This window comes from Callithrix jacchus, chromosome 19 (assembly GCF_049354715.1).
Source record: "Callithrix jacchus isolate 240 chromosome 19, calJac240_pri, whole genome shotgun sequence".
Classification (NCBI taxonomy): Eukaryota; Metazoa; Chordata; class Mammalia; order Primates; family Cebidae; genus Callithrix; species Callithrix jacchus.
In genome coordinates this window covers 27393295-27419248 of record NC_133520.1, presented here as the reverse complement: position 1 = coordinate 27419248, position 25954 = coordinate 27393295, and the positions used below count along the sequence as shown (strand labels likewise).

The window sequence follows — 25954 nt, the reverse complement described above, 5'->3', positions numbered from 1 at the left end:
ATAAATGTTGAGCATTTGAAATTGAATGCTTTTTGATAGAATCAAAAGTGCCCTAAATGATCCACTTCTGAATTTGAATTTTGTTTCAAGAACTGGATTGCAAAACCTAGAGTAAAGAAAGCCCCAACACTGAGTCCTCAGTTTCCCCCACCTTCTCTTTCCAGCCCCTTTCTCTGCATCTCCCACGCCACGCTGTAGTACGGTCCCCAGTAGCTTCCCGCCCCTTTGGTTCCACCCCAGAAGCCCTCAACCACTTTCATCTCCTTCAGTGCAGCCCACCAATCACGCCTGTGCTCCTCGGAAGCCCCTTTTTAGTAGGCTCCAAATCCCCGCCCCTCCTGCCCAAGCCCCCCCCGCCTCCGCCCAACCACCCCAGTGATTGACAGGCAGGCCGGGCGGAAGCTGCGGCGCAGGCGCCCTGGCTCCTCAGAACTCCCCTCTGGCCGTATCGAGGAGTTCCCAGCAGACACTGCGCCGCGGCTGCGCAGTACACAGGAGGCTTTTAATTCCATTGTGGAGAGGACGGCGTTATTTTTATTAACTGGAGGCGACGGCGGCTGCGGCGGCGGCGGGACCCGTAAGTGTTGCCGGTGGGTCCAGGAGGGAGAGCGCGAGGCCCGGGGGAGAGTCGCAGGAGCATGCGTGCCGGTGCCGGAGGCGACTGGACTGGGAATTAGTGCTGGGCGCGTTGCGGTCTGGGCGGCGGCGCGGCGGGGTCCTGAGCGCTGTGGTGGTCCCGGCCCGGGGCCCGGTTCCACCTCCTTTCCTCCCTCTTCCCTCTTCCTCCTCCTTTCCTCAGCCAGGCCTCCTCCGGGGTATGAAAATCGGCAGTGGGTTCCTGAGTGGCGGCGGTGGTACCGGCAGTAGCGGTGGTAGCGGCTCCGGCGGCGGCGGTAGTGGCGGCGGCGGCGGCAGCAGCAGCGGCAGGAGGGTAGAGATGGAACCCTCCTTTCCCCAGGGTATGGTTATGTTCAACCACCGGCTTCCCCCGGTCACCAGCTTCACCCGGCCGGCCGGGTCGGCCGCCCCTCCCCCGCAATGCGTGTTATCCTCCTCTACCTCCGCAGCCCCGGCCGCCGAGCCCCCCCCTCCGCCAGCCCCGGACATGACTTTCAAGAAGGAGCCGGCGGCGTCAGCCGCGGCCTTCCCCTCGCAGAGGACCTCCTGGGGATTCTTGCAGTCTTTGGTTAGCATCAAACAGGAGAAACCCGCGGATCCTGAGGAACAGCAGTCCCACCACCACCATCACCACCACCACCACTATGGGGGGCTGTTCACTGGGGCTGAAGAGAGATCTCCAGGCCTAGGAGGCGGTGAAGGGGGGAGTCACGGCGTCATCCAGGACCTCAGTATTCTCCACCAGCATGTCCAGCAGCAACCAGCCCAGCACCACCGTGATGTATTACTCAGCAGCAGTAGCAGGACTGATGACCACCATGGCAATGAGGAGCCAAAGCAGGACACTAATGTCAAAAAGGCAAAAAGGCCAAAGCCAGAATCTCAGGGAATCAAAGCCAAGAGGAAGCCAAGTGCATCTTCCAAACCTTCTTTGGTTGGAGATGGAGAAGGTGCCATCCTCTCCCCAAGTCAGAAACCTCATATCTGTGATCACTGTAGTGCTGCTTTTCGAAGCTCCTATCACCTGCGGAGACATGTCCTCATTCATACAGGAGAAAGACCTTTCCAGTGCAGCCAGTGTAGTATGGGTTTCATTCAGAAATACCTACTGCAGAGACATGAGAAAATTCACAGTAGAGAGAAGCCATTTGGGTGTGATCAGTGCAGCATGAAGTTTATTCAGAAGTACCATATGGAGAGACACAAGAGGACACATAGTGGAGAAAAGCCATATAAGTGTGACACTTGCCAACAGTATTTTTCAAGGACTGATAGATTGTTGAAGCACAGGCGCACCTGTGGTGAGGTCATAGTTAAAGGAGCCACTAGTGCAGAACCTGGGTCATCAAACCATAACAATCTGGGTAACCTGGCTGTGTTGTCTCAGGGAAATACAAGTTCTTCTAGGAGAAAAACGAAGTCAAAAAACATAGCTATTGAAAATAAGGAACAGAAGACCGGTAAAACAAATGAATCACAAATTTCAAATAATATAAGCATGCAGAGTTACTCTGTAGAGATGCCTACTGTGTCTTCCAGTGGAGGCATAATTGGCACTGGAATAGATGAACTGCAGAAAAGGGTGCCAAAATTGATCTTTAAGAAAGGAAGCAGAAAGAATACAGATAAAAACTACCTTAATTTTGTGTCACCATTACCAGACATAGTTGGACAGAAATCCTTGTCTGGAAAACCAAGTGGCTCACTTGGCATAGTATCGAATAATAGTGTGGAGACCATTGGTCTTCTCCAAAGTACAAGTGGCAAACAAGGTCAAATAAGTAGTAATTATGATGATGCCATGCAGTTTTCAAAGAAAAGAAGATATTTACCAACTGCCAGCAGCAACAGTGCCTTTTCTATAAACGTAGGACACATGGTCTCCCAACAGTCTGTCATTCAGTCTGCAGGTGTCAGTGTTTTGGACAGTGAGGCACCGTTGTCACTTATTGACTCCTCAGCTCTAAATGCTGAAATTAAGTCTTGTCATGACAAGTCTGGAATTCCTGATGAGGTTTTACAAAGTATTTTGGATCAATACTCCAACAAATCAGAGAGCCAGAAAGAGGATCCTTTCAATATTACAGAACCACGAGTGGATTTACACACCTCAGGAGAACACTCAGAATTGGTTCAAGAAGAAAATTTGAGCCCAGGCACCCAAACACCTTCAAATGATAAAGCAAGCATGTTGCAAGAATACTCCAAATACCTCCAACAGGCTTTTGAAAAATCCACTAATGCAAGTTTTACTCTTGGACACGGTTTCCAATTTGTCAGTTTGTCTTCACCTCTCCACAACCACACTTTGTTTCCAGAAAAACAAATATACACTACATCTCCTTTGGAGTGTGGTTTCGGCCCATCTGTTACCTCAGTGTTGCCATCTTCATTGCCAAAGCCTCCTTTTGGGATGTTGTTTGGCTCGCAGCCAGGTCTTTATTTGTCTGCTTTGGATGCTACACATCAGCAGTTGACACCTTCCCAGGAGCTGGATGATCTGATAGATTCTCAGAAGAACTTAGAGACTTCGTCAGCCTTCCAGTCCTCATCTCAGAAATTGACTAGCCAGAAGGAACAGAAAAACTTAGAGTCCTCCACAGGCTTTCAGATTCCATCTCAGGAGTTAGCTAGCCAGATAGATCCTCAGAAAGACATAGAGCCTAGAACAACGTACCAGATTGAGAACTTTGCACAAGCGTTTGGTTCTCAGTTTAAGTCGGGCAGCAGGGTGCCAATGACCTTTATCACTAACTCTAATGGAGAAGTGGACCATAGAGTAAGGACTTCAGTGTCAGATTTCTCAGGGTATACAAATATGATGTCTGATGTAAGTGAGCCATGTAGTACAAGAGTAAAGACACCCACCAGTCAGAGTTACAGGTAAGGTCCCAAAAGTGACCAGGCTGGGGGTCTTCTAATGTAATTTTGTTTTATTTTGAGAACACTGCCATTGGAATGTTTCTACACGATCCTATTAAGAATAATGTAATGCCCTTTCAATGCAACTTTTCTTATTTAGTTTATTTTGTTAGCGTGATTTTAGCTCTGTTTGTATTATGATTTTTAATCAAAATCAATAGATTAAAAATAGTTTGACATTCAAAGTGACAATGTTTAGCAATCAAATTTACATGTATAGATCGTCAGGGAATAGCCCAAATGTTTTAAATGCAAAAAAAGGAAAAAAAAGAAAAAAAAGAAAAAAACCCTACAAAAAAACAAAACAAAAAAAACTTTGTTGCTAGGATTAAGGTTATTCTAATTGCTTTACTCTCAGGAAAGTGTAATAACGCATGGGAATTCTGTACGTTATCACTGTAATGGAATATCCAATTTACAGATAGTATGATACACATTTCATCTTTTAAGTAAGGGATCGAAAACATTTCAAATTGCTCTCTCTGGGCTGATACACATTTCGTCATTTAAGTAAGGGATCGAAAACATTTCAAATTGCTCTCTCTGGGCTGATACACATTTCGTCATTTAAGTAAGGGATCGAAAACATTTCAAATTGCTATCTCCATCTGGGCTGATCCAAAATTCTGAGATTGTTGGCTACCTATATTTTCTTGCAGCTTTTAAATGTACTCTGAACTTCCAAACCACATTCATTCCAGCCTGGTAGAACAAATATTCTTGGATCTTTGATCAAAGCCTGGAATGATAGCTTTAACAAAAGAAGGAAAAAAAAAAAGCACCCTCTCTTTATCCCAACTGTAACAAGGCTGTAATTCCATTAAGCGATTCTACTGACATCTAGTACAGTGTTGAAGCCCAAGTGGTTAGCTGGTTCCAGTATTAGAACCCATATAATTAACTGAAATTTGGGGTATGCATTATTTATTATACGTGGCCTAAAATGATTCTTTTTTCCTGTGCTATTACATATTACCTACACTTATGTTTTTTTTTAATTTTTGTTTTTAGCCTCTTAAGAGTTCTTGGGCCTTCCTTATTCCCTCTTTCTATTTTGACAGTTTTAATTTTAGAACCATTTACATTCCAGTAGGTAATTTACTATGTGCTTTATTAGGGCATCCAAATACAAAACAGTAGGGTAAGCATCCCTCAAACCTACCTTTTTTTTTTTTTTTTTTTTTAACCCATACAGATTTCCAAATATAATAAAACCTCATATTCTTGGATAGATATTAATAAGGTTATAAATCCAACTGGTGACAACTCCTGTGAGGGATAAGAATGTGTCTGCATGTAGTAATAACATCAGAACCTCTTTGTGAAATTGCGGCCTTTAATGTACATTTTAGCAGAAGGGTGCGTTAGTATTGTACAGGGGTCTTGTAAAGTCATCAAAACTTGCTATGAATGCTAATTGCCATTTGAAGCTACTGATAGGCAGTGGCTCTACTCTAAACTGCTTTTTAGCAATTGTATTTTTTTCCTGATTATATTTTTTAATGTACTTTGATGTTTATGCTGATGAGTTTTTTATGTACTTTTGGTGATGTTTCAGTCTTATGTACTCTTCTGACGTCAGAAAAGTACCACTGGTTGTTTGCAGTCTTATTGTGTAATCAGCCTACCGCAGGCTTCCGTGTATAATAAAGTAATTAATATTGTGCAAGTGTAAAACACTTCTGTTATAAAAGCAGTGTTTGGAAAATAAGAAATATTAAAAATTGTTACAAAGTATTAGTTAATTTCCTTTTCCCACTTTCCTACCTTTAGCTTTAGCAGCTAAGGGGTCACCAACTTGTCATTGCAAGATTCTTAGAAAATGTACTTAATCTTCTTAAATACACTCAGTACTAAAAAGTGTTTATTTCTTATTTCAGTAAGTGCGGTAAGTTCTATTGAGTACAGAGTACAAGCTGTAATCAAAGGATGGAGAGGACCTTTACCACTGTATCTCTTAAGCTGTATGATTTTTCTCCAGTTTGTTTTATACAGGTTTTGAATTTCTTTAACTTTTATTGTGTGTATTGAATACTGCATATGTATTATTCTGATTGTTTGCTCTAGTTTACTACCAATAAAAGTCCTGTTAATCACAAAATTGAAGAAAGGAGGTATCACTTAATATCCAGTCACATTTTTCAGATTTTTCTATTAACATTTTATAAAATATTCACATCCATGGCATAACCTGCAATTTAGAGGCTTGTATTTTAATTGTATTTTTTTAACTTACATATTTTATGTTTCTAGGTTTATTTTAGTTGCAGTTGGATTCAAGGCTGGGCGCAGTAGCTTACGCCTATAATACTAGCACTTTGGGAGGCCGAGGCAGGCGGATTGCCTGAGCTCAGGATCTTGAGACCAGCCTGGGCAACACGGTGAAACCTCATCTCTACTAAAATACAGAAAATCAACTGGGCGTGGTGATGTGTGCCTGTAGTCCCAGCTCATCTGGAGGCAGAAGCAGGGAAATTGGCTTGAACCCGGGAGGTGGAGGCTGCAGTGAGCTGAGATTGCGCTACTGCACTCCAGTATGGGCAACAGAGCGAAACTGTCTCAAAAAAACGCAAAACGTTATCATTTCCTTTAATACTATCATATACCAAAAAAAACCAAAGCCTCAAAGACCTATTTGAGACCTCTATTTCTCCTTTAATGTATCTATTCCCAGTTCCTTAACATCATAGCCACTAAATTTCAAAGCACAATTGTCTTATGATCTACTTTTTCTCCTTCAGGTTTAAAAGTTTACTAATATTATTACCTATTCACAAATTTTGATTTTCTGCATCTTATTTATAGGTTTAGTGCTTTCCTTCTAATATACTCCCAATTTTTAAAAATATTGCTAACTATGATTTAATAATACCTTCTTCCTACCTAAAATGCTCAAGACCATTGTAATCTAAATCGTACTGTCATTTTATTACAACTTTTTAATAAAAAAAAATTTTTTTTCCAAAACTGGTTTCATAATATATTACAACCTTATGTATATATAATATATACAGTATATTACAATATTACAATCAATTTGTGACCCTAACAAATTGATTTTTTTTTTAACCCGTCCACCTGCCTTTACTTCTTTCTTTTTTTTTTTTTTTTTTCGGAGACAGAGTTTCGCTCTTGTTACCCAGGCTGGAGTGCAATGGCGCAATCTTGGCTCACTGCAACCTCCACCTCCTAGGTTCAGGCAATTCTCCTGCCTCAGCCTCCTGAGTAGCCGGGATTACAGGCATGCGCCACCATACCCAGCTAATTTTTTTTGGATTTTTAGTAGAGACGGGGTTTCACCATGTTGACCAGGATGGTCTCAATCTTGACCTTGTGATCCACCCGCCTCAGCCTCCGAAAATGCTGGGATTACAGGCTTGAGCCACCTCACCTGGCCCCACCTGCCTTTATTTCTTCTGTGCAATGTCTGTCTCTGAATATGATCATTTTAAAATTAAGATTTTTTTTTTTTTTTTTTTTTTACTTTTAAGATGTTAGCATATGAAGTAGGAAACAATGCTTTTGAATTTCTGTTGTGCTACTGGAAATTCAGAATAAGGACTACCATAATTTAGCAATTGATGGTCAGTATTTTTGAGGTAATTTAATAATGAGAACAGTGAAAAACATCTGTACTTTTTAGTGTGTTTTTAAAAGTTACAAACTGACCCAACTATTTTACTTTAGTTTTCTGTATTAGGCTTATCAGATGAGAGAGGCAATGCTACTAATAACAAGTAACTACAAAATGCCAGATGACAGGGTGACAGTTTGAACAATATGGCTTCATGAGATCACATGGAATCTCTACCTTCCAAATTCATAGGCTCTTTTTTGTTGTTGTTGTTTTGAGACAGTCTGGCTCTCGCCCAGGCTGGAATGCAATGGCGGATCACAGCTCACTGCAACGTGTGCATCCCAGGTTTAGGCGATTCTCCTGCCTCAGCCTCCTGAGTAGCTGGGACCTCAGGTGCCGGCCACCACATCCAGCTAATTTTTGTGTTTTTAGTAGAGATGGGAGTTTCACCATCAACTTTGTGATCCTCCCGCCATGGCCTTTCAGAGTGCTAGGAGTACAGGCGTGAACCCCACGCCTGGCCCCTCATAGGCTTTTATTAAATAGAAGAACTTCCCTCACCTAAAATAATTAGCTTCTGAACTTCAAACTTCTCCTTTTTGAGTAAAACATACCTGAAGACTATCATTTTCTGAGTTTTATGGTCTTCATGTTTTCTATGATACATATTGATAGGATTTCATTTTTAAAGTGTGATACAAGACTCTTGTTAGTGCTGTGATATGATCCATGCATCATGTTGCATGAGGTTATGTCAGTAATGTTCCATGAATATTTTGTTATGGGATCTGTCCTGGTGTTTAAGAAGAGAGATCTGTGGTGGTTTACCAGTCTGCTTGTACCCTCTATGAGACTGATAGATACTGAGGGAAAATATTGTATTCTCGTTATATTTTTTTATATTGTTGGTAGCATTTAAAATGAACATTAGCATGAACACAGCATTTTAGAATTCTATTGTCTTACACTTGACTGTATTTGAGTGTGACTAATTTAAATAGATTCTATTTAAATTCTTGATTAATCTTTGGCTTACTCATAGAAGTCCTGCTTAATGTTTTTTTGGGTCACAGACTCTGGGCAGCTGATAGAATTGATGGCCCCCCAGCCCCTTTACATTAGTAGAGATACATCAACAAATGAAAATGTGCAAGCCAGTTCTACATGCTCACAAGATCTCCAACTTTGAAATAAATTCTTAGTTATGGACCCCAGGCTAAGAATTTAGAAGACATCCTAAATATAGAAATTTTATTGTATAGATAATTAGAAAGTTAAAACCTAAAAAAAAATATATCAAATATTGGGGGTGCTTCTGAATTGATTTATCTGCAGTTTCACAACTTAGCATTTATGGAATTCATTTAGGTTACATAAAGCCATAGAGTTTTATGATAAGCTGGTCTAGTAATTAGTTGAATATATTTTATAATTCTTTGCACTTCTCATAATTATAACTACCATATAGGTAGACTTGACGGTAGTTCCTCATCAACAAGGTTGTGTTTATATAGAGTACAATGATTACAGTCAGCTACTGTGGTTCTTCAGTTGCAGAGTAGCTTCCCACATAAGTTGGGGCAAAAGTGAAAAAACACCAAGCCAACCTACACCTTTTTACCTAGGAGGAATAATACTGAGTTCTTAATAACAGACTGTACTTCATTATAGCCTGAGTGCGAGTAGCTAGGTTGAAATGTACTGTGCATGATAAGCTTTGTGAAGCATGTTATATATTGAAATTGATATCCTGGGAAGTGTAGATAGATAGCTGGAGAAAATTTCAATGATTTGGACCTCATACTCCAGAGGGGAAAATGTATTTCCCGTGTTTATAGAGAACAGAAGAATAATGGGCAGGGTTTGAGTGTAAAGAGAGTTAAGGGATATCTTAGAATGGAGAATAAAAGGAATAGATTTTGAAGGAAAATAGGAAATATAAAATTTACTCCAATATTAACAGTGTTAAAAGAGTAAAAAGGATCTTTAGTTGGAAAACTGTGTTCTGATTTTGTCGTTCTTTCAGTTCAGACTTATTTCAGTACTTTGGTTTGTTATGAACTTTAGAACTATTGTGGAACAATTAATAAATAACTCTTAACAGACAACTGTGGTGACCTTCTGTTTACATTTCCAATCTAGGAAAAAGATGGCTAATCTTTGTGTTTATGTATTAAAACTTTAGTAACTCAAAAATCACACAGCTTCCATTGGTTGTTAAGAATTTTAAATAACTTTTTTCTTACTGGAACAATTACAGTCAAAATTGTTATATGTGATCAAATGGATATGAACAGAATTTAGGAATTAAGACCAAAGCTCTGAATCCAAATTCTTTACCCGCCAAAAAATAAATTTACAAATACAGTGTATAAAGGCATGTTGTGTTACAACAAAGGAAAAGTGTGAGTGATTATAAAAAATTGGAAGCCCTTAATAATTTTTTGTTTTGCTTTGAAAAAATGTTTACAATCTTAACTTGTGACTAGTTCATTTGTTTATTCTATTTTAGGTAAGAATCTTGTTTTTTTATAAGTATTATCTATTGGAAAGTTAAAGTTTTAAATGGGACCTACAATTTTAGATACTAAGTTTTGGAATAAATACAGTTTTTAAAGTCTGGAAGTGACATTTTTTAGAGTCATTTTTAAAGAGTGGATTGCAAAATTGGATGACAAGATCAGCAGCAGTATAGCTATTTTATGTTTGTGCATAAACTAGGCTCTTCCTACAAGGAAGCCAAGTGCAAACATTTGAAAGAGAGTTCCTTCTTTTTGGAGGATAATGAGAACTGTAAATGGGTATCATTGTGGGTCTCCATGAATAGACAACCCATGACCTTCATCAGCTTAGTGGTGGAACTGGAGAGAGCTTTTCTAAGACTTGCAGTTTTTTTACTTTGTGGCCCAAAACAATAAAAGTGCCTAGTATAGATTAGAAAGCAGACTGAAACGAGACCTGAAGTTTTCATCTTGCAAGTTGGTACGGTATAGGGATAAAAATTATGAAAATGTTTGCATTTAATAGACCCAACGTCAATTTTCTTTTTTAAAATTTATTATTTTTTATACCCCAGGCCATGGCAGATTTATTCTTTTTTCTTTTTGTTTTTTCTAATATGTAAATTTTATTCAGTCAAGCATATTAGAAAACTGAGCAAGATTTCCTAGCACTGCATAAATGCATTAAATCACTTTAAAACTTTCACTTTTAAAGTGATTTAATGCATTTACTGCTTTCACTTTTGTTATAAGTAGCCTTACAATAAGCATCTTAAAATTGTGCTAATATAGCATTTTAAGGATTATGTTGTTTGTAAGGTAAATTACTGAGGAATTTTATTCCTTTGGATTTCAGGGTACAGCTGTAGAAGGTCCAAATATTTAATTTCTTGATGATGTCCATAAAGATGTCATACACATTTCTGTGCTCAGTCACATTTGGAATAGTTAGCTGTGTATTCTTTTTGTGAATGTTTATGTTGCTAATTTGATCTCTTAAAGGTTTAGTTTAGAAAATTTATAAGGGTAATTAGAAACCATTACACTAACTTTTAAAATTGCTTCTTATTTTTAGTAAATAAAAAATTAGGTTATGACAACACTTAATATAGAGTGTCCAGGTTTAGTTGAAAAAATATTAAAAAACAACCAATGTTTTTTACATGCTGTAAAAAACAAACTATTAAAACATGACAGATTTGCCTTAAGAAGGGAAGGAATGACTGTTGTGTAAGGACAGAGTGAAGAAAGATCTAAGGAGATTAATATTAATTGGTATGTTTACCATGGTCATATACTTAAAAACCTTAAACATTTGGATTAGATACATGTGGAAGACTGGTAATAATGGCCAACTGGTAATGGGTTCCTGTGGGGTACTGTTGGTGAGTCAGGAATGTATATGAAGGCAAAACTAAAATGTAATTTGGGAAGATTTCTAGAGTGGCCTGATAGAATAGAACATGGCTGGGCTCAGTGGCTCTAACCCCAGCACTTTGAGAGGCCGAGGCGGGCAGATCACCTGAGGTCAGGAGTTTGAGACCAGCCTGACCAACATGGAGAAACCCTGTCTCTACTGAAAATAAAAAATTATCTGGGCGTGGTGCATGCCTGTAATCCCAGCTACTCAGGAGACTGAGGCAGGAGAATCGCCTGAACTCTGGAGGCGGAGGTTGCAGTGAGCCAAGGTGAGGCCACTGCACTACAGCCTGAGTGACAGAGTGAGACTCCGTCTCAAAAAAAAACAAAACAAAACGGGTTTTCATTTTGTTCTCTTTGATTTTATTAAACATCTGAACCTGATATTTGAGAAGGAGAGACAAAGGTATATAAAGGATATAATGGTATTTTTGCTAATAATGCTAGTGTATATGTCTTATAAAAAGGAGAAGAGGTAGTATTTAGAAAAAGATGAGAGAAGAGTCCCTTGCTTTGAAGCTTTTTTCTGATAACATTAAATTTTCTCTCTTAAAATGAAATTTTGAATTCTGTAATTCACTATGGGTACGTATATGAATTGGAAAAAAACACTAAACAGCTGACTTGTACAAAGTAAATGATATCATTTTTATTCATAGTGAATGTGACAGCATAAATTCAATGTATATGTAGAATTGTCTTTCATAAGTCAGTTTTGTTTATAAGCCATGTATAGTTATTTAGATGATAAAGTTTATCTGTACCAAATCAGCCAGGCAGTTATCTAGATGATCAAATTTAGTACAGGTAAATGTTCCTCTAAATTACATGGCTTATAAAGTATGTTATACATGTATTTGCTTTTTATTTTTTAATTTTTTTTATTTTTTATTTTTTGAGACAGAGTTTCGCTCTTGTTACCCAGGCTGGAGTGCAATGGTAAGATCTCGGCTCACCGCAACCTCTGCCTCCTGGGTTCAGGCAATTCTCCTGCCTCAGCCCCCTGAGTATCTGGGATTACAGGCACGCGCCACCATGCCCAGCCAATTTTTTGTATTTTTAGTAGAGACGGGGTTTCACCATGTTGACCAGGATGGTCTTGATCTCTTGACCTTGTGATCCACCCACCTTGGCCTCCCAAAGTGCTGGGATTACAGGCTTGAGCCACCGCGCCCGGCCATATATTTGCTTTTTAATAAAATATTCAGAACACAAATCACTGCTGGCTGAATATATAAAATACACTTTCAGAGATACTAGCAAGAGCAGATGGTGGGGACATTGCTCTGCAATAAATAAGATTAATGTGTTTAGAGCTGTTAAGATTGTGAAGAGAAAGGCAAGAAGTTGAGCCTATCAATAGGAGACAAACTAGTGCCTGAACCTGAGTTGAGTTTTGAAAAAGCTAATTTCTTATAAACATTCCTAGAAAATTGGGCTTTACAGAACAGATACTATATTTGGAAATCTTGATTCACATATGTATGTGGAATATCCATTTTTTCCTTGTTTTCAAGAATAGTCACTTCACATCTTTTACATGGCTCTCAAATGTTGGACAGGAGCAGTTGTTAGGGTTTTTCAAATGTAAGGGAACTATTGTTTGGAGAAAACTGAAATTTTTCATTTCATAAGATTATAATGCATTTCTAGAAATATGTATTGAAAGGTGGAAATTATGTTAAAGATACTAAGTAAATATATTGTGAGTATGTGAAATGAATCTTAGAAATGATCACCTCAATGTATTATTTTAATAGAGTAGAACAAAAATGTTTTATTTTTATTTATTTATTTTTTGAGACGGAGTTTCACTCTTGTTACCCAGGCTGGAGTGCAATGGCGTGATCTCGGCTCACTGCAACCTCCGCCTCCTGGGTTCAGGCAGTTCTCCTGCCTCAGCCTCCTGAGTAGCTGGGATTACAGGCACGCGCCACCACGCCTGGCTAATTTTTTGTATTTTGTAGAGACGGGGTTTCACCATGTTGACCGGGATGGTCTCGATCTCTTGACCTCGTGATCCACCCGCCTCGGCCTCCCAAAGTGCTGGGATTACAAGCGTGAGCCACCGCGCCCGGCCCCAAAAATGTTTTAAATAGTTCTTACTTTGGTAATGGATGTCTTAAAAATTCTGTTATTGCCACCATTTCTATGAAACCAGCATATTAATAGCTGGAATTTATAAATGAATCTGTTTTAATCATATTTTATAAATACGACATCACTCGATTTTAAATTAGGGATGAAAAAAGATGTTTAGATAAGTTTACAGTTTTACTTTACTGATTTGATTTATAATTGTCTTTTGTAATAAAACTGGGTTTGCATGTGTGTGTGTGTGTTTGTGTTTTGAGACAGAGCCTTGCTCTGTTGCTCGGGCTGGTGTGCAATGGCGTGATCTCCGCTTGCTGCAACCTCTGCTTCCTGAGTTCAAGCGATACTCCTGCCTCAGCCTCTCAAGTAGCTGGGATTACAGGTGCCTGCTACCACACCTGGCTAATTTTTGTATTTTTTATTAGAGACAGGGTTTCACCATGTTGGCCAGGCTGGTCTCAAACTCCTAACCTCAGGTGATCTGCCCACCTTGGCCTCCCAAATGCTGGGATTACAGGCGTGAGCCACTGCACCCAGCCTGTTTTGTTTTTTAAGTGTAGGTGGGGTTTTGCTATGTTGGTCAGACTGGTCTCAAACTCCTGACATCAAGTGATCCTTCCGCCTCGGCCTCCCAAAGTGCTGGGACTTAGGAGTGAGCCTGAATTCATGCCTGGCCAAGAATTGTCTTTTGTAATAAAAATAAGCATGTTGCTATTACCAGAGGTAAGTAAACATAATTTATAACTTGGAAATAAATGACACTCAGGGCTCCTCTTGATTTTAGTCCCAGTTACATTATCTAAATTGAAACTTGATGGGTAACTGCCTGGTCTTGCACTTACTTTGAATATATTCTCTATTCCATTTAGCTACTTTCAATCTCATGATTTTAAACTGCTCCTAGTACACCAGCTGTCAAATTCCCAAGTTGTGCATGTATTATATTAACTATTAAGTGATGTTGAAGCAAAATGATTGTGGAAAAGAAAGCATTTCATAATCTATTGAAATCTGATACATTAGTAATTAGTATGTTGTATTATATGGCAATCAGAAATAAAGCTAAATATATATATTTTGCTACTAACCTTCTAGCATATCACCTCCAAAACAAGACTAAAATATACATAGATGAGGATTACATTATGAAAACGGTGCTGTATGAATATAAAATTGTGTAGTACTGGGACTCTCAGATTCTTCATTCCGTAAAGTATTACTTGGATCTTAACAGACTTAGAAGCTGAAAGGAAAGCAATACAGAGAGAGATGGCATGTACTTTTTATTAACAAACAATTCATCTAATTAGTCCTCTGCTGCTCTGATTCCCATCTCAGTGCAAAGTTGGTTAGATCCTACCTAAATGACCTCTTTGGTTGTCTAAGGCCTGGCTGTGAAAGTGGGCCAGCATCATTTAGGAGTATGTTAGATATGCAGTCTCAGCCTCACCCTAGGCCTTCTGAATGAGAACCTTCATTTTAGCAAGATGCTCCAGGTACATTAGAATTTGAGAAGCATTGTGTTAAAACTCTTTCACTTATATTGCAACACTGTCTTTAGCCTTCCTTTCTGCTCTCTCATCAAAATCCATCCAGTTGATCCCTAATTCAAATTTCACTGGTTTAGTTTTATAAAAACTAATTCACTGAGCAAATATCTGGGTACCCATTATGTGCCAGCATTAGTCTAGGTAATAAAGGTGAAAAGGACAAAATTAAGTGCCCTTAAATTTTAATGGAGGAGCTGGGTGAACAAATACGTCATATAATGTGGGTTAGAGTTAAGTGCTAGGAAGAAAAAGGGACCAGAAAATGATATATATGTGCTTATTCAGATAGGGAAGTTCTGAAAGGGGTAACATTGGAGCAAAGACCCAAAGGAGATAGGAAAGTGAATCTGGGGGAAGAGATTTTAAAGTACTAATGTTCAACCATGAGTATTTAAAAAATTTTTTTATAATTACCTTTTTTTTTTTTGAGATGGAGTCTTGTTCTGTCGCCCAGGCTGGAGTGCAGTGGCTCCATCTTGGCTCGCTACAACCTCCACCTCCTGGGTTCAAGTGATTCTTATGCCTCAGCCTCCAGAGTAGCTGAGATTACAGCTGTATGTCACCGTGCCTGGCTAATTTTTGTATTTTTAGTAGAGACAGGGTTTCACTATGTTGGCCAGTCTGGTCTCGAACTCCTGACCTCAGATGATCTGCCTGCCTCGGCCTCCCAAAGTGCTGGGATTATAGGCGTGAGTCACCATGCCTGGCCTATAATATTACTGTTGTATGTCATAGTTCACATGTCCCTTGTGTGCTCTAAATGAGAGTATTTTCATGTCACTGGTGAAGAACAGGCTCAGGAATGGAAGAGATCTGCTCTTGCCTAACACTGTATCACCAGTAAAATTGGTGAACCCCCTTAGTGATTTCAAATCTTGTGGGTTTTTTTTTTGTATTTAACTACTATTGCATTATGCCTTCTTTCTTGAGAGTTCTTGTGGCCTTACAGAACGAGCCATGTAGAAAATTTCATAGTTAGACGTAATTTAAAATCTTGGCTTAGGCATTGAATAGAAGTAAAGTTACTTCATTTTCCTGAAGCTGAACTTCCTCATCTGTAAAGTGGTGCTTACAAGCACCCACCACATGGAGCAAGGGCTTATTAACAGATCAGTATTTAATCATTCCAGGGAATGCATGTGCACTTTAACAAGAGTCTTGTAGGGATAAAGACACCAAAGGAGTGACTTTATCAGGGGTTCTCAACTGGGGGTAGTTTTGTTCTGAGAGGACCTTGGGCAGTATCTGGAGACATTTTTGTTGTCACAACTTGGATCCAGGCTGTGTGCTACTGGCATCTAATGGAGAGAGACCAGGGATGTTGCTAGCCATCCACAGTGCCAAGAACAGCTCATCAGAAGATTTTAAGGAGTCCCAACCCTCCTACCCTCCCAGGCCTGACCAGCTATACGGCTCCATCTCCCACAGCCACACACCTCGCCACCCAGGGGCCCTGCACCATGAAATAAGGTGAAATACCAAAAGGTGAAATACCAACTGGACCAAACGCAATAAAAACCTGTTTTTAGGAACAAAGAATTATGTAGCCTAGAATGTCAGTAGTGCCGAGGTAGGGAAACTACTCTAAAAGATATGCCACTATTGAAATTGTTGGGGAACCACATAGAAATCTCACTTTTGGAATATGTAGGTAACCTGACTAGTCACTAAGAAATGAATACAAGGCTAGGTGTGATTAAAGATGGGCAATTTAGGCCAGGTGGGTTCGGTGGCTCACGACTGTAATCCCAACACTTTGAGAGGCCAAGGTAGACCTGAGGTCTAGAGTTCAAGACCAGCCTGACCAATATGGAGAAACCCTGTCTCGACTAAAAATACAAAATTAGCTGGGTGTGTGGTGCATGCCTGTAATCTCAGCGACTCAGGAAACTGAGGCAGGAGAATTGCTGGAATTCAGGAGGCGGAGGTTGTGGTGAGCCAAGATCGTGCCATTGCACTCCAGCCTGGGCACCAAGAGTGAAACTCTGTCTCAAAAAAAAAGAAAAAAAAAAGGACAATTTTTAGTGAGAAGTTTTTTTTAACAAAAAACTTACTGTGCCTATCTGATTCAATTGTTTAAGCTTGGTTGGTTGCCACTTTTGATTATTTTATCTGACAGCATTAAGGAATTTACTGCTTTTTAAATCCTAAAATTCACTAATGGAATGTTAGAAGCATCAGTAGGTTTTTCTCAAATCTCTAATAAACCTGGCATATACTGGATAATTTCTGGCTTAATTATGATTACAGATTAGGATTATTACGTGGTATTTAGAGTTTGAGATCATCCTAATTTCCTTCACGAGGGCAAATCTATCTGCAGTTAACTAAAACTCCCTATTTATTTTAATTTTATATTTATAGTTAACATTTAAAATTAAGCAGCCAGATGTGATGGCACACACCTGTAGTCTCAGCTACTCTGGAGGCTGAGATAGGAACATTCCTTGAGTCCAGGAGTTTCAGACACTATGATTGCACTTGTATGAATAGCCACTTACTCCAACCTAGGGAAGATAATAAGACCCCTCTCTAAATAAGTAAAATGACAAATTAGTTAAGGTAAGGTATCTAGTCATCACATCCCTCTTTTATTCCAATATTCTCTCTCTCTCTCTTTTTTTTTTTTTTTTTTTTGAGATGGAGTCTTGCTTTGACACCCAGGCTAGAGTGCAGTGACACAATCTTGGCTCACTGCAACCTCCACCTCCCAGGTTCAAGTAATTCTTCCACTCAGCCTCTCAAGTAGCTGGAATTACAGGTGTGCACCACCATGCCGGCTAATTTTTGTATTTTTAGTAGAGGGTTCCAGCATGTTGACCATGACCAGGCTGATCTTGAACTCATGACCTCAAGTGATCTGCCTGCCTCAGCCTCCCAAAGTGCTGGGATTACATATATGAGCCACTGCAGTCCCTTTTCTTTAAAAAAGAATTCTCTGCCAGTCACAGTGGCATGCACCTGTAATGCCAGCACTTTGGGAGGCCAAGGTGGGTAGATCACCTAAGGTCAGGAGTTCAAGACCAGCCTGGCCAACATGGTGGAACTCTGCCTTTACAAAATATACAAAAATTGGCCAGGCACGGTGGCTCACGCCTGTAATCGCAGTACTTTTGGAGGCTGAGGCAGGCAGATCGCCTGAGGTCAGGAGCTCGAGACCAGCCTGGCCAACATGGTGAAACCCCGTCTCTACTAAAAATACAAAATTAGTAAGGCATGGTGGCAGAAATCCTAGCTACTTGGGAGGCTGAGGCAAGAGAATTACTTGAACCAGGGAGGCAGAGGTTGCAGTGAGCCAAGATCACGCCATTGCACTCCAGACTGGTGGACAAGAGCGAGACTGAACCTAAAACAAAACAAAACAAAACAAAAACCACAAAAATTAGCCGGGAATGGTGGCAGGTGCCTGTAATTCCAGCACTTTGGGAAACTGAGGCGGGTGGATCTCGAGCCCAGGAGTTCAACACCAGCCTGGGCAACATAGCAAACCCCTGTCTCTACAAAAAACACAAAATTAACCAGATGTGGTGGGGTGTGCCTGTAGTGGGAGGATCACTTGAGCCTGGGAGGCAGAGGTTGCAGTTAGCTGAGATTGTGTCACTGCACTCCAGCCTGGGGGACAAAGTGAGACCGTGTTTCAGAATTTAAAAAGTCTTCCTGACTTCCTGAAAGCCAAGTCTTACTTTGTATGCATTATCTGAGTAATACCTTTATGTGGCATACAACTATGGCAGAGTGAATGAGTAATAATTACTGCTTCACATCAGTAGGAACTACTGGTAAAGGTGGAGGAAGGAGGGGCCCTGTTACATTGTTAAAAGTGGTTTAGATGCGAGTTGAAACTCTAGCCCATTGATTGGAATGCTGGCTTTTGGAGCTGTATAAACAGAGCCCTTTGATTGTTGTATGCCCTATAACATGGGAATGATGTACTAACATATAAAGCATAATTCCTGAGGAACCTGGCATTGCTTATGAAAGTTCCAAAGGCTGCTTTTGGGAATTGGATATTGTCATTTGTTGAACACTTACTTCATCAGTGTTTTTGGGCTTTGCCTCATTTAATTCTGACAAACTGAAAGGCAGGGTAATATTAATCTCATTTTACAGATGAACAAATTGTGTTAGGAAACTTCTACCAGAGAAACACAGGAAATAATGGAGCTAGAATGCGAATGCAGGATTAGTTTGAGATCCCCGAGACTTCCCACTGTGTTCAAGATCCAGCCTGGCACCAGGTTTCAGCGTAATGGTCTCAAAAGAGCTCAAGCCTAGGGGTCTCGCAGTTTAAATTCTAATCTTGACTCCAGAACTTTTGAGCTACGTGATTCTGAAGAAACTGTTAAACCTTTTTTGGTCACCTCTTTCATAAACATGAATTGGATATAAAAATATTTGCCTGGCTCATTCTCAGGACTGCTGTGACTATGAGAGCAGAGAACAGGAAAATGCCCTCTGATAGGTAAAGAAAGACCTATAGCCCAAGGAATCCTAACCTGCCTGTGTTACATAAAAGAGGGTGACTGGCAGAACTGGGCTAACTGAATGTCTAGGAGTGGTTTCTATTTTTACTCATTCGTTTTTTTATGGAATCTTCCCATGTCCTATTTGTGTTTCCTCAGTTAGGCAGTGCTATTGGTTTAGCTGTTTGCAGTTTTCAATGAGTGTAGTTTGTAATGCTAATGTATGGAATTTGCATACTGGGAAAGTTGGGGTTTTTTTTGTAGAAAGCAAATTTTATAATATCAAAAAGTAGACTATTTTCTATTTCTGTGATCAGATTATTTTTACTGTTTCCACTGGAAAGATGAATGTAAGGAAATTACTATTACCACCTTCCTCATTTTGTTTCCCCAAAACAGCAATTTATAGAAATACTTGAGTCTTCTTGTCATAGCATTATTCTTGCTTAATATGTATTAATAAGTAGATGAAAGGAAATATAGTTTTCTCAGAAATAGACATTCTATAATGGAGTCAGGGTGGTTTATATACCATGCAGTTTGATTTTGTTGATTATTGATTTAGAATAGAGAAAAAATTTAAAATATAACAGTAGATTGAAGAATAAACAACTCTAGTGCCTACATATTAACTATATTTTGGAATCATAATCGATTAAGGAACATTTTCTGAAGAAGTTTAACACAGTACTTGCCTACAGAATGAACTGAGAAATCAAAGAGAGCTTGAAAATACTTTGAAATTTTTCTTAACAAAATTGCTACATGATTTTCTACTGCTAGTGTTTATAATCTGATTACTGTTTTCTTCTAATTGTTTAAGTAGTTAGCCCATTTAACCTTTTCTAAAGAATGAGTAGAAAGGAAAACAAAATTTGTGGCTTATATTTGGGATTTGACTTAAATATTTTAAGTACATGAATGTCAAGCAAAAAAACACAATTTAAGTGAGTACAGATACTTCTCAATGGAAGCACATACTTTGTTATTATCTCATTAAGAGGCAACACATACTTTTTTATTGTTAAGGATTGAACTTGACTAGTACATTCGGGTGATTTTTAGCAAAGAAAAAAAAGGAAGATTAATATCGTATGTAACAGATTTGTTTCGTTGTTGACACTTCACATTTTATCATGTGGACGTGCACTAATCAGTGTTTTCCAGCAGGTTTTCTTCCTCTTAAATTCTTAACTTAGCACTGGCATAAATTTTTAAGAGTAAATTTCAGTGTTAGCTCGTTTAAATAAAAATTTGTCGGCCTGGCATGGTGGCTCACACCTGTAATCCCAGCACTTTGGGAGGCTGAGGCGGGTGGATCACCTGAGGTCAGGAGTTCAAGATCAGCCTGGTCAATATGGTGAAATCCTGTCTCTACCAAAAATGCAAAAACTAGCTGGGTGTGGTAGTTAGCACCTGTAGTCCCAGCTACTTGAGAGGCTGAGGCAGGAGAATCACTTGAACCCAGGAGGTAGAGGTTGCAGTGAGCCGAGATCGCGCCATTGCATTCTAGCCTGGGTGACAAGAGCAAAACTCTGTCTCAAAAAAAAAAAAGGAAAAAAATTGTCAAAAAGGAATAAATGAGCATTTATAATAGTCCCTGTTTCAGATATTCTATGCTGCAGCCAAATATGTTGAAGATTTATACCAGTGGTCACAAGGACATCAAAGGAGTTGATCAGTCAATTCCTGCTGGCAATAGCAAATTTTATATCACTTTCCTAGTGAGTCAGTGTTTCCTTTATACACAAAGGAACAAATAGGTAAGTTTAGTGAAAGCCCATATGTTATGATTTCACTTTTCTAGTCCAAAATAACTCCACTTTCAATGTTTCAGCTTTTAAAATATGACATCATTTCATCAACAGTATTTATTGAGTGCCAGGCATTGCTAGCTGCTGAGTAGAATCAAGAATCAGAGATGGCCCTTCCCTCAAGGAGCTTAATGAAAGTTGGTGGCAAAGGAGGACCGGAAGCAGAGTATAAAGAGGAGAAAGAAGTAAAGGTGCTGTGAATGTGTATAGCTGGAAATGTATTCTAGTTTAGGAATCACTGAGACTTTAAAAGATGAGAAGGAGTTAGGCAGGTAATGAATAAGCATAGAGAAAACAAATGCCAGGTTGAAAGTGGCCATGACCATATATTCAGTGGTGCCAGTTGGAGTGGATTTGCTAGGCAGCGGGACAGGACAACAATGGGAAATGGAGCATTGAACGCAGGGGTGGAATCTAAGCTTGATAGAGGGGACAGGACAGGGAAAAGGAAAGTCCTGAGAGGTTTAGAAAACAGCTCTGGTGGGAATAGATGAGGAAGCTACAAGGAGAAAAGTTGCATTCAAAGCAGAATGTCAGATTTCATTTCAGTGATAGAGCAGGTTGGAGCCTGGCAAGGTCTAGGGTGTGCCTGTGAGATATGTGACTGAAGTGGTACAGGGCAGGATAAAGTTAGAGATAGGGTGGTCGAGAAAATGAGGGGCAGAGTGATGATGGATGACTGGTCCACTTAATTCTTGAGGATATTACGAAAGATGGCAGGATGTGGGGAGGGACGGAGCCATTTCTAGTGTTCTTAGGAAATGGCCAGGCAGTAAATAGATGTCAGCCAAGAGAAGTGATGGAGAGGGGTATAGCCAAATGCCATGGGGCTTAAAGAAATGAGTTTTACAAGAGGGTAAAAGAAAGGCGGTATGTGTGATGGGAAGGACACTGACCCCACCTAGCCCCAAACTCTAGACTTTCTTAATTCTCCACGTTTCACCGTATTGGCGAATTCTATTGGTTGGTGTCTAGAAAATATTTCCCATCAGTTTTCTTCATTTCCACTGTCACCACTCAGGTCCAAGCCACTATTATCTCTTGTTCTAAGACTGTTTTAACTTCCCAGCTCTTCTCCCTATTTTCATTTTTGTCCTTGTGCAATCCATTTCCCTCTAGAATCATTTGTGCAGTATCACTTGCCTGTTTTAAACTGCAGCCTGCTTCAGTGTCTTCCTACTACTCTTAGAGGAAAACTCAAACTTCCTGTAAGGCCCGCAGAGCCACTCTCCCGTTAACTTTTCTGTGATCACATCCTATTCTCCTACTCACATGGGCTTCCTCTCTGTTCCTGCAAGAAGGCCAGCCCAGTGCCACCTCAGAACATTGCATTTGTCACTCTTGTTTATTACTGTGTTCATGGTGCGTTGCACATTGCCTGGTATCTGGAAGGTACTTAATGTTTGTTTTTTTGTTTCAAGTTTTAATCAAAGCTTGTATATAAGATTACTTTATTCTTGTATCTTCTCAATTGCTTCTTCCTTGTATTTGCCCTCCTTTCCTACTTGGTGAGATTTGGCTTTCTGTTCAAGGATCTTTTTGTGGTCTTTACCCAGTTTTAGCCTAGTGAGAACCACCTTGCTGGGGTGAATGCCTACGTGGACAGTTGTGCCATTAGCCTTTTCCGTTGCACTTGTTCACTAGATTACATATTTCTTCCTGTAAACCTGAACTCTTTTGCCAATTTGCTGACCTTCCTAATGTCCTCGTACAACCTGAACTTCATCATCCTTTCGGATGGGTATGGATTGCATGTTGTACTTCTGTCTCAGCTCTTTGGAAAGAGAGGAAGACATAATCTTCCTGTGAATGTGATGAGGTGCATTGAAATGCCTTTTACTATTCTTGCTTCAGTCGGAAGTCACAAAGGGATTGAACTTTATTTTGGCCGCTCCCACTTCAGTGATGGCTGCAGAAAGGCTTAATATTTGTTAAATGTGTGAGAGAACAGCTTCCTCTTGAGAGAACTATGGGGAGAGGGAGTTTCAAGTTAATGCCAGGAGTTTGAGGTTGAGGAGAGTTTAATTATGGAAAATGAGTTCCACAGGATACAAAGGAAGGCTTTAAATGCAAAAGAGGAGTGTGGCCAGGAAAGTGGAAGCACAGAAAATTTAGGAGTTTGCGGTGATAACAGGCTAATTATGTTATAACGAGTAAACTAAGTATTAAGAAATTGACCAATAATTAATGTGGCTCTAGTGGCAACACTTTTCATATGACTGAGTAACTCAAAACCTTCAAAGGTTTTAGATTGAGTTAGGGCTTAACTATAGACTTCTTAAATTGCAAATTATTTTTCTATACTTTCCAGGAATACTTGACTTGGGGATTTAATTTTTGATGGGAAAAAGGGGAGAATAGTTTGTTATTTCATTTATATTACATTAGAATAGAAGCTTTTAAACTTTTTCTGTGACTCCGTGATAAAAAATACATTTATATAGCCTATAATATAAATCATAAATTGATGTAAAGTTTCACACAAAATATCATTTTTAAAATTATTGCTCTTTGAAACAGTTTATTCTGTTTCATATATTTTTTTTTTTTTTTTGAGACGGAGTTTCACTGTTGTTACCCAGACTGGAGTGCAATGGCACGATCTCGGCTCACTGCGCCCTCTGCCTCCTGGGTTCAAGCAATTCTCCTGCCTCAGCCCCTCGAGTAGCTGGGATTACAGGCACGCACCACCATGCCCAGCTAACTTTTGTATTTTTAGTAGAGACGGGGTTTCACCTTGTTGACCAGGATGGTCTTGATCTCTTAACCTCGTGATCCACCCGCCTCGGCCTCCCAAAGTGCTGGGATTATAGGCGTGAGCCACCGCACCCGGCCCTGTTTCATATTTTTTAAAGTGCTGAATGGGACTCACTAAAAACCAATTTATAACTTCAAAAGCACTGTTTTACAACATGTAGAGAATCACTTCCTCCGAATGAGCATACTCCTCTGAACAAGCATTAATGTCTGTCTTGATTTTGTCCCTTCTAGAAAGGAAAGAGATAGAAAGGGAAAAAGAGGACTTTTGTTTGTGACTCTAGTTTTTTTAAATCAATATATAAAACAGATTCTTGGCCAGGTGTGGTGGCTCACGCCTGTAATCCAAGCACTTTGGGAAGCTAAGGTGGATCACCTGAGGTCAGGAGTTCGAGACCAGCCTAGCCAACATGGTGAAACCCCATTTCTTTTTTTTTTTTTTTGAGACGGAGTTTCGCTCTTGTTACCCAGGCTGGAGTGCAATGGCGCGATCTCGGCTCACTGCAACCTCCGCCTCCTGGGTTCAGGCAATTCTCCTGCCTCAGCCTCCTGAGTAGCTGGGTTACAGGAACGCGCCACCATGCCCAGCTAATTTTTTTGTATTTTTAGTAGAGACGGGGTTTCACCATGTTGACAGGATGGTCTCGATCTCTTGATCTCGTGACCACCCGCCTCGGCCTCCCAAAGTGCTGGGATTACAGGCTTGAGCCACCGCGCCCAGCCCAGTGAAACCCCATTTCTACTAAAAATACAAAAATTAGTCAGGTATGGTGGTGCGTGCCTGTAATCCAGCTGCTTAGGAGGCTGAGGCATGAGAATAGCTTGAACCCGGGAAGCAGAGGCTGCAGTGAGCCAAAATGGCGCCACTGCATCCAGCCTGGGTGACAGAGCAAGACTGCATCTCAAAAACGAACCAGCAAACAAAAAAACATCAGCAAAGAGTGTCAATGTTTATCAGGGTGCCAGTCTGTGAGGGGCAGATATTATGAAGTCACTGTGGCAAGATTGGTGGGACCTGAGAGGAGTTAGGATTTGAACCCAACCTTCCCTAATGGGCCCCAGTTAATGCTCTGCAGTTATTTCCCATCTGTGACATGGGTTCTGATCAAGAGATTTGTCAATTAGCATGTAGATCAGTAAGTTTAAGATTTTGTGAGTAGTAAAGAAGCAATTCTGCCCAGGTTACATGTGTGTAGTGAGTTCAAACTTCCTTCAGTCTTTTTAGCATTCATTAAACAGATTCATTAACAAATGGTACCTAATACCTGCTTGGCTCTGTTTGAGATCCTGGTGCAATGGCGGTGAACAAAATGGGTGAGGTCCTGGCTGTCAGAATGTATATGTAGCATCCTTAAATCTGGTTTCTGAAAGGAACGTGTATTTACATAATTTATGAGTAATTATTCTGAAATAATGCAAAGAAAAACCAAGATGCTTTGAGGAGACGTTGGGACTTTCATTGTCACAGGGAGCTACACCTTCCCGCAAAGACCCGGGCTGGACCTACCAGTCATTGAATGTGGCTTCTCTCCTGTTTCTTTTCTTTAGTGCTTTTTTTCTCTCTCTCTTTCCTTTCTTTCTCCCTTCCTTCCTTCCCTCCCTCCCTTCCTCCCTCCCTGTGTCCCTCCCTTCCTTCCTTTCTTTGTCTTTCTCTCTCTCTCTTTCTTTCTTTCATATAAACAAAACCCACAGCATTTTAATACTTATTTTTATATTTCCCAGAATACTCACGTTACTCATACTTTTGAAAGCACAGGTTTAAATCTGGGTTAACATGTAATCAAGATGTGAAAATGTTCATTCTTTGACTTGGTAATACCAGTTTAAGAATTTGTTTTAGAACCTAATGAAATATACTAAAGTGTTATTTATGATCATCTCCCCCAAACAAAAGAGAAATATCTATGGTCCCACAAAAGGAGTATAAAAGAAATCGTGGGATTTTATCAGATTTCATATGTAGCCACAGGAAATCATAAATAGGAAGTGTCCAACAACATGGAAATATATAACAAAAAGGACAAAACTCCAAATGTCATGTATACTATGAATGCAATGTAAAATTATGTTTAGGCCGGGTGCAGCACTTTGGGAGGCCGAGGTGGGCGGATCACTTGAGGTCAGGAGTTTCAGATCAGCCTGGCCAACATGGCGAAAACTCATCTGTACTTAAAATACAAAAACTAGCTGGGCATTGTGGCATATGCCTGTAATCCCCGCTACTCGGGAGGCTGAGGCA

General features: G+C 39.9%; 1 protein-coding gene across 2 annotated transcripts; it reads left to right on the top strand.

Moving 5' to 3' along the window:
* The first annotated feature begins 464 nt into the window (after window positions 1-464).
* On the top strand, window positions 465-9738 carry ZNF281 (zinc finger protein 281). 2 transcript variants are annotated; one of them, XM_002760621.8, is made up of 2 exons: window positions 465-577; window positions 804-9738. In XM_002760621.8, exon 2 carries the CDS (start codon window positions 818-820, stop codon window positions 3503-3505), a length of 2688 nt encoding a protein of 895 aa, XP_002760667.1. In that variant the 5' UTR covers window positions 465-577; window positions 804-817; the 3' UTR covers window positions 3506-9738. The 2 variants fall into 2 exon arrangements, with proteins under 2 accessions (XP_002760667.1, XP_017822061.1); XM_017966572.4 differs by having other exon boundaries at window positions 800-9738.
* The last annotated feature ends 16216 nt before the right edge of the window (window positions 9739-25954 follow it).

Coding starts and splice junctions, on each gene's coding strand:
- ZNF281 (XM_002760621.8), top strand. CDS start 818: ATGAAAATCGGCAGTGGGTTCCTGAGTGGCGGCGGTGGTACCGGCAGT.